The 9,743-nt window shown below is 44.9% G+C and overlaps 1 protein-coding gene across 1 annotated transcript in view; it reads right to left on the bottom strand.

The window, feature by feature from the left end:
* Positions 1-7,744: 7,744 nt before the first annotated feature.
* DCC (DCC netrin 1 receptor) overlaps positions 7,745-9,743 on the bottom strand; it is a 1,362,689-nt gene continuing 1,360,690 nt past the window's right edge. The window contains exon 28 of the mRNA XM_053300600.1: positions 7,745-9,356. Within this exon, the coding sequence (XP_053156575.1) occupies positions 9,267-9,356 (90 nt within the window). The 3' untranslated portion in view covers positions 7,745-9,266. The remainder of the gene's footprint in view (positions 9,357-9,743) is intronic.

Here is a 9,743-nt window from a genome sequence, read left to right as displayed (position 1 = left end):
CACTGTGTTTTCCTCTGCTGGCGCTGTGCTCAAAATCACTGGCACAGGGTGGCAGCATACCCTCTGGCACAGGGCGGCAGCATACCCACAGGACGGCCACTTCCGGTCTGACGCTGACCAGGGTGGCAAGAGGGTATGCTGCCACACCGCACCAGAGATTCTGAGCACAGTGCCAGTGGGGGAAATGCAGGGGGGGTTAAGAGCACCCTCCATGCTCCTTAAAGGTAAGCCCCCCACCACTGAACCGGCCCTCTGCCAGTTCATACAGATCCCTACCCTAGACAACTCATGGATCCTTACCTCTGAGATCCTGCTGTGCCAGCACTGAAGGTCTGGGGTGGGGGTGGGGGGTGCACAGTGAGGCCTTCCCACCACAGCTGCTGGGTAAGTTCTGATGGGAAAGGGAAGGGGGCAGCTGTTGGTACCAGGCTCATTACAAGCTGTGTCTGAACTTCAGAAGCATTTGGGGCTCAGTTCCTAATAGGCTCCAGACTTTTGAAATGGGCAGGTTTGTATTAAAATCCCAGTTCTGAACTTTTGGCACTATCATTATACCTGTCTATGTTACTTTTGCGGCTAAAGACTAATACATCTACTCTTCTAGAACACGTCCTTCAAGAACTCAGCACATTCCTACTTACTTAAGAGTGTGGTCTGCTCTGAGTGGTAATAAGGTAGCACCCTACAGACACTAGGAGATACTGAACTGCAATATAGAATAATGTTTGTGCTCTAATGCGCAGAGACAGACAGAATGCTTACCTAGAAGTGCTATTCTTGGCAGAGTCATCGATCAACAATTGGGTTCTGCACCTGCATAGAGCATCTTTGGAACTCTCCAGAGCTCTCGGCAGGGAGCTGGCACTGCTGCTCCCCCTCTTTGGATAGGCAGGATATGTTCACGTGCCTATGCCTAGAAGGGTGGTGGAGTGAGCACCTTCCCGTTCAGTTGCTGCTGCCCAGTTGCACTAGTACCAACAAGTATAGGAGACGGCAGCAGCACAGGAGAGAAGACTGTGAGGTTACAGAGATGCCTACTGTACTCAGAGAAAGCCAGTCACAATGGGTCTGTCTTCTTTGTGATCTCTGTGCAGTCCCACAAACGGGAGACTTGCACACTGGTGCACTTGGAGACGGGTGCTAGTGGGGTTAGTGAAATAGACTTTACAGGACTGTTTTCCAAATGTGCAAACTTTTACATTCAGGAAAAAAAGATATATAGAGCTTGATGAATGCAGATGGAGAAATCTATATAGGAGCTCTGCACAAATGAGGTAGGGGAATGTTCCCAATGATATATAGTTTAGGAACAAAGGAACATAGGAAGCTGCCATATACTGAGTCAGACCATTGGTCCATCTAGCTCAGTATTGTCTTCACAGACTGCTGGCAGCGGCTTCTCCAAGGATGCAGGCAGGAATCTCTCTCAGCCATGGCAATGTACTGTATGCTTTGGTAGTTGGTTGGTTCAATAAAAAAATCTTGTCCTATAAAAAAATCTTGTTCTATCTTGGATAAGCCAGGGAGGGAACATTCTGCTCTTCCCAGAGCGGCGGCTCCATCCCCTGAGGGGACTATCTTACAGTGCTCGCTCTTCTAGTCTCCCATTCATATGCAACCAGGGCAGACCCTGCTTAGCTAAGGGGACAAGTCATGCTTGCTACCACAAGACCAGCTCTCCTCTCCTTGTTGTTCCAGTTGCTGGTAGCTGTGCCCTCATATAATCATGGGGTCATAGAATTTTACAGTTGGAAGGGACCTTGGAGGCTTTCTCATCCAAACCCCCTGCTTAGTATTACACCATCCCTGACAGATGGTTATCTAGCCCTATTTGAGGCTTCTTGATTTTTAAGAGAGAACTTGGTACTGAGGTTGGTTGTTGTTACTGAAGCAATTGTGTCTTACTTTAAGCAAAAAAAATATAAAAATTCAAGTTCTGCTTAAAAGACACAATCACTTCAGTAGCAACAGACACTAGTGCCCAATGCCATACCAAGCAGACCATATCCCACTGATGACAAGCCCTAACAATGATCTCCTCAACCCTGCAAGGATTAATTGGTTGTAAGAGTACCAATAATACTCCAAGTGGGAACTGTACTCCTTGAAAGCACACTGGATTGAAGTGTCATCCACTACCAAAGAAACTGTTGGTCCCAATGTGGCTGGAACTCATAGCTGTGGTGGCTTTGTATAGAGATGGGCACACTAAACTGTGACAGTGGTAGAAAACCTGTGTCCTGTGGGATCTGAATAACTCTTTGTATCTGATACAGACAAAAGTAGATGCAAGAGCCGTGATAATAGACCCTCGGAATTGAGGCATCTCTAGAAAGGACTCAAAAGAACTGAATTTTGTGTATTGTTTCCAAGTGCGATTTGTCCAGACTGATTCATAGGCCAAGAACAGCCCAAAGTTCAAGGGTGAAATGAGGATCTTTCTGAACAGTTATGTATGAATCCCCTAGAAGGAGCCAATCATCGATAAATGGAAAGCCTGAGAGACTCTTGTAATGGAGAAATGCTGCTATGACTGTTGGTACATTTTGTGGAAACTCTCAGTTGGGCAGAGTCAAAATGACAGGATCTGATATTGGAAGAATCTGTCTGTAATACTGAAGTGAAGCAATCAGTAGAACTGTTGCTGGATGCCACATGGAGGTGAAACACAGAATTATTGATGAATGGAAGATTATTTGTGAGAGAGACTGTCCAAAACTGCTTCAGGCAGATAAATGGGTTGAAGTCCAGGAGAGCACCTATGGACCCAGCCTCCTGTCTTTCTTCAGGATAGTGAATTTATGGCGTTATAATCTGTTGATGCTGATGGGCAGAAAACAGTTCAATAACTTCCTTGTCCAAAAGTGGAAGCACTTCTGAAGGAATATCAGACTAGGACAGGTGGAAGAGTGTGAAATTTGATGACATCACCGGATCTTATAAAGGTGAGCATCCAAACTGAGGGGTAGAAGAGTATAACATTTGATGGCATCGCCTAAGCATGCAATATTGAGCAACCAACTCTCCATAGTAATGGCCTCCAAATTTGGCAGGAAATACCATAAAATGATATTTTATGATGAAAAAGTCCAAGGTGAATCCTAGAGGCCACTCAGTCCCTAAAAGCATAAGGCTGGGATGTCCCTTTTGGACTCTGATTCTTTCTATATGAGGAGTGATTTCTTAGGTGTTTTATAAGTAGATGATAGTCTCAAGGGATTTTATGCCATGGTTTTCCGTGGGGGAATGAGAGGTTAAAGAAGCAGCTGCCAGAAATCAGGCAGCAACTTTGGTCTTCTTGAAATGTTTATGAACACCATCAGTTTGTGTCTGAAACAACTACTCCGCACTGAAGAACACATCCTCAGTCCATGTTCTGCTCTCAGACTGCAGTGCAGTACACTGCAACAAAGTCTTCAGAGGATTCTAGAAGTAGCCCAAATTTTAGAATCACAGCTTCTACTTGCAGGTGTTAATCCGCTAATTAAAGTGCCAATCTGCTGTTTTACCAGGTGGAACACGTTTACTCGGAATAGTTCAATGAGCATGTTCTTATCCTCTGGAAAGATATCAAAGAAGGGAGAAACTCTTTCCCATAAGAAGCATTGGTTAGTGCACCATGCATACTTGGTAGTTTGAACTATTATATGATAACAAGCATAGAATGTTTGGGTCACAACATCTATATAGTGTATCAGAGCCAACTGTGATTGATTCTTCCCCTAAGAGAGTTGAGTGCAACACTCTTGGTCATCTGAAGATGGAACTTCTCCCTACCTCTACAGGAATAGCACTTATTGAAAGCAACATGCTGAGGCTGTTCACATACATGTGCAAAACCGGGTTAAGGGAGCCCAGCCTGGTTTTGCACGTGTGCGTGAACTGCCAGGATCAGGCCAGATCTTGGTGGCACCACAGCAGCAAACCCACTTGTGGATCCTCCCTCCAAAACATGGTTAGCAGAGGGAGCGCTCTCCTAATCTCATTTTTCGGATTGTCTGTCAGCTGTGGCTGTTTGCAGCCATGGCTAGCAAACTCGGGGAGGGTGGTCCTCATAGTAATGGACTTGTGTGGTGCATTATTGGAGCTTCGGAAGCAGGGTGACATGTCTCGACACCCTGACCCTCGGAGGAACTGGCAGCAGCTGGTGATCATCTGGGCGGGCGATCACCCAGAGGCAAGGACCTGCTCATCTGTGGGGAAGGAAAGCTTTTTGAGGCTTCCTCCCCTTGCCCTGTTAGAGTGTTTTCTCTTCTCATGAGGCAGGGCTCTCTGTGTGACAGGTGCAGAGACTGCTGAATAAGGAAGAATAACCAGTGGAAAATAAAAAAGAAGTCAATCAAGGTAGCTAAAGCAAAAGAAATCAATGCTCTAACTACAATAAGAGGAAGAAGGAAATGTGGAGCCTTCTGAGCAGATGCACACTTGTGGTAGCAAGCATGAATTGTTCCCTTGACTAAGCAGGGTCTACCCTGGTTTGCATTTGAATGGGAGCCTACATATGTGAGCACTGTTAGATATCCCCCTTAAGAGATAGGGCTGCTCTAGGAAGAGCATCTGCCTGCTTGCATGTAGAAGGTTCCAAGTTCCCTCCCTGACATCTCCAAGTAGAGCTGGGAGAGGCTCTTGCCTTCAACCTTGGAGAAGTCTCTGCCAGTCTGTTTTGACAATACTGAGCTAGATGGACCAATGGTCTGACTTGGTATATGGCAACTTCCAGTGTAAAATTCTCAGTTATGTTATTTCCACAATGATCAGAAGAGAACTGAGTGGGAAGGAGCACACGCTACTCTCAAGAAGGACAGATCCTGCGTAACCAACAAGAAGAGCAAGAGCACCAGCTCCCTGATAAGAGTGTTAGATAATTCTGAAGAGGCACTACACAAGGGCAGAACTCAGTTATGAGGCTACACATAGAGACCATGAAGAATAATGAAAAGTTTTCCCCTTTTAACACCCCTACATAACTCCCTTTTTCATCACTGGTTTTAGAATCAGATTTGCCTCTGGGAAAGTAGCAACAGAACCTGGCTTTGAAAACCTGTTCAAAATTCAGAGCATTTATTTGCACTCTGCCAACAGGGAAAGCAATCTTGCCATTCTTGCTTTTGTTTAAGGAAGACATTGAGCTGCAAAAACAGGATGCATTTGGGTGCAGTCAGAATATTAAAAATGCAACCTCTTATACCAAATAAGGCTTCCACATTATTAGGAAAAGCTGCATTAAAATCTTAGGCTAAATTGAAAAAGCAGCAATATTGAAATTTGCTTTTTTTGGAAAATGCTTTCAAAAATACACTAGCATTTCAAATAAAGCATCTGAATTCTCCCTTCAGCCTCCAGTCGCCTACCCAATGTGAGACTGTATCTTTCTTTTTCTTTTTTTTAAGTATTCCAAATTATTACTTTTGATACTGTGCCATTTTCCTCCAAATATTTTATTCAGGAATTCACATATAATTACCTTCCTAATAAAAAGAGCTATTAGGATGTAAAGATCCTCTCTCCCTTCCATGATCTTTTAAAATTATGACCTACTCAAGCTTGAAATCAAAGGCAGAGCTGAATGTAATAACTCAGCTGCAACCTTCTCATTGGGTTTTTGCAGTCTCATAACTGATAAATATGCAAATATAGTTCCCTTTTGGTGATTTGCCTGCAAAAACAGGGATTAACTCTGAATGAATGCAGAAAGTTCCGCAATGGGGAAGTGTGCGCACAACATTTTGTTCCTGTCACCAGCTATGGATGTCAACAAACATGGTAACAAAGAACTGGAATGGGAGGGGGAGGTGACACTTTTATAGGGATCATTTAAGTTCACAGCCAGTGTTCTATGTAAATAGTGGATACCTTTTTTAAACCATCTATGAGCTGCAGCCAATAGGAAGTCTGTCACAAAAGGACTTCCTATTGTCAACATTCTGCTACACCATTTGTAAACATCTGCATTGGATATGACACCCTGGTAGCCTCAGCAAAATGTCATACCTTTCAACCCTACTCTAAGCTGGCATGGCAAGTCTTAGGATTCAGCCGCAGGTTCTTCCATTCATCTCATTGCCTGCACCTACAACTTGTGCGGCCTTCAAGGGCATCATGAGGGGGTGACCCACAAGGCACAGGACCCCAGTGAATTGCTCAGAGCCCCAAATCTCACCAGCCACCTCCCTCCTCCTTACCCCTGCTAACTGGGCAAAGAGGCACCTTTTTAATGTGGTGATTCTCTTTATTGAGCAGGGGGAGAATAACTGGCCCTATCCACCCACCCAGCCCAGTACCTCCAGTGACGGTTGCTGGTGTCTACCTTATTTCTTTTTCTTTTCTTTTTAGACTGTGAGCCCTTTGGGGACAGGGATCTATCTTATTTATTATTTCTATATATACCATTTTGAAAACTTTTGTTGGAAAGTGGTATATAAATATTTTTTGTTGATCACCTCTTCCAGCAAGGAAGTGCAGCAGAGGAGACACCTGCAAAGAGCCTGGGAGAACCTCGCCTCACTTCAATCCCCGATTCCATCTTTATAGGTGCTGTTTTATAACATTAAAGACTTTAAAAAACTTATGTATTTATTCTTGGCAGGGGTATGCTTGAGTTCAATTATCAAAAGCAAGGCTGTGGACCTGGGTCCCAGATCTTCTAGGAAAACTCCTGGCTGCCCTGATCATCACAAAAAGCCATTCCTCTAGAGAATTACAGCTTGCTTGCCCATGCTGAAACCTCAGTATTATCCATAAATGAAGAAGTCTTCCTCCTCCTCAGTAGTTGTGTCATAGGATTTATGAAACCTAGCAGTCTAGTGGGGCATCAGGATGAAAGCAGGGAAAGGGCAGGAGAGGACGTTCTTCTTGACTATCTTGCTGCCAAAGGTGGCCCAGTGGGCCAGAAAACTACGCATCTTTAGAAGTGCTTCCATGACTGCATATTCAGATGTTTGCTGCATATTAACTCTGCTTGCTTACATCCTCTGTTTAGCCAGACACTTAACTACAGGGACATTTGTAAACACTTGCTAAAAGTAGAACACTCTCCATAAAAGGCTCTACCACTTGTGCAGAGTGAGTGCTTGAAATGACAATAAACATGATCATTATTCTTGGCCTTCCATTCTGTGCTGTTGAGAATACTTCCGATCCTTTGGTGCTATGTGGCAATGCTTTTGCATTGAAATGATGCAGGGCAGGAAGGAGTTATGTATTGCATATTGACTTTACAATAGTCTGTGTCAAAATGCACATTATATGATCTGCCCCCAAAACCTACATACCCTTGTAGCAAGCGAGGGAAAATGTCCTTAAGGCCACTTTGCATATTATCTTGTGGTGTAGCTGTGGCTGGCAACCTGAGTCACTTGGGTGCTTCTTCATATGGTTCAACCACTGTGTAAAGTGGTACCTTTATAGGCCAATTTTAACCACTTCAGAGTTAAAATCAGCATGGTTAAAACCAGGAAAAATTATAAAGATGCCACTTCCTCAGAGCAGTTAACCACATGGACTAGGTTTATACTGGAAATTTTGCTCGGTTTGTCGAAACTCTTTAGGCCTTTCTTGAAGTTCTTTAGATATTCTGTCTGAAGAGGAAACTCCAGGTGAGTTTTGAATTTTGCTTGAGGCAAAATCCAGTGATAACCAGTGATAAGTGAGCTCTGCTTCAGCTCATCTTGTAATTAGCTCTGGTCCATCCCCCCCCCCCCCCGCCACCGGTTTTCTAAGAGAAATTATAGGATCCTGCCCCCACCCCAATGTCTGCAGCATTTGTAATGTTGGTGCACCTGGGGAAACTCCCCATCAGCTCTCTCTTCTGGTCTTCCCTCTTCCCCAAAACTAGGGATGTGGAGAAACCATCTGAGACTATTTGCCAAACTTTATCCTTGGGAGGGACCCTGGCATTCTGTTCAAATGTCAGTTTCTCCTTGGAAAAGCCCTGATATTCTATCTGAGTTTTACATTGGAGAACTTTTTATGGAAGGACTAGTAGAAGCAGCATGGGCTATAATTTTAGGGCTGGCCACTCCATTAACAGATATTTTGCACAGGGGTCCGTCCAGGCCTTAAAGATGAGACCTTTACTGCTGCCACAGGCTCCTCCCGCTGCCAGGCCTTTATTTCTTTGCAAGGGTAACTTTTGGGAAAGGGGGCGATTGGTGGTGCGGCACCAGGATGAATCTATTTCATGCCAGAATCAAACGTCAGTGGACCTGGGGTTCAGCTTTTAAAGGAATTTGCTGGTGGTGGGGGGAGGTTGATATCTTGAGTAGACCTTTTTGGCAACATCACTATTGATAATCTAGAGTTATATAGAACCACCCCGCTGGAGAAATTTGACTAGTTTCTTCAAAAGAAGTTTCGCTTCTTTCAAAAGGCCACAGGAATTCTGCCTGAGGAGGAATGCCCCTCTCCCAAATCCAGCATAGCTCTCATAGCTCTCCAGTTATAGCTCTCATGTGGAAAAATGTCAATGTGGGTCAGGTTGCCAACCATAAGATAATGTGCAGCGCAGACCTTTACATACAATTCTCCCTGCCCTCTTGTATGCTACAAATGTCAGCAGAACAAAATCAGCCACCAAGAGCCCCTGACCACTATTCTGTTGAAAGCAGACATTGGCTGCCTTCGGACATCACAGGAAACCTGAGGCTAACTCACCTTGGGTTGGTCCCCTGTGATGTCCGAATTGTCCGAACTGCAGCCGTGGGGCCCAACTGCGGTTCCAATTTCACCCCCAAACCTCAGAATGAGCCCTCGGTTTGTAGTAAGGTACACTTACCAAACCGAGGCTCCAGAGGCTCCAATGTTTCATGCGGATTGGGCAACTTCCCCAAACCCTAGTTAAGGGAGGAAGCTCCTCCCACTGCTTACATTCGATTGGCTGCTGCAGCTTTCCTTCTAGGGATGGAGGAAGCTTGTGCAGCCAATTCCCACCTTTTGGCAGACTCCCAGACTGCAGATCCTAATCATCTGGGAGTGGACTAGGTGACCCAGAGGCAAATTGTGGATCTGTTAGACCTGCAGTTAAAGGTACGTCCAAAGGTGGCCATCTTGTTTTTTCCTTTTGAGTGTTGCTCTTTCATCTCTGCTCAGGCTGTTGCACGATCAATAGGGATGTTGTGGTGAGACTGCAGGAGGCCGACTTAGAGTGGGGTTCAATGATGCGCTAGTTGGCTTTATGGCAGATGCAGATGTTGGGTGGTGGTATGTGCGAAACACTGGTATGCTGTAATGTTCCCGGGTAACTCCATTCTTCCACTCATCTGCAGCTTTCAGAAGGCGGAGCCTGTGATGGCATTAAGCTGCTTCATTAGCCCCTCCAGACTAGCCATTTGTTCACTCAGATCATCCTGTTCATATACCTGTGGAGAAAGCAATCCAATCGTTTGTCTTGTTTAGTTGAGCTGGTGCCACATTAGCCCTCTTCAGACATTATAAATTGTAAGGGTGAGTGCTCTTTGTCTGAAAAGGGCAGTGCTGTAAGTGTGATGGCTGGTGATCCCTAAGCTGCAACCTTGGGATTGCTAGTTACCATGCTTATAGCACTGCCCTATTCAGACAAACAGCACCTTAAGAATGGTTGTTGGGTGCAGGGCTGAATGACATGGGGGCAGGATTTCCTCCCTGATTTCCTCCTCCCGAGTGTCGCTCACGCTTACATATTATAATGTCTGAAGGGGGCTATTCTATCCAAAAGGATTGACATTTCCCTCCCAATAACAAAATAAAAATATAGAACAAGGAGCATC

The sequence above is a fragment of the Hemicordylus capensis genome, chromosome 2, assembly GCF_027244095.1.
Source record: "Hemicordylus capensis ecotype Gifberg chromosome 2, rHemCap1.1.pri, whole genome shotgun sequence".
In the NCBI taxonomy this organism is placed as follows: Eukaryota; Metazoa; Chordata; class Lepidosauria; order Squamata; family Cordylidae; genus Hemicordylus; species Hemicordylus capensis.
This window is presented reverse-complemented; position numbering and strand designations above follow the sequence as displayed.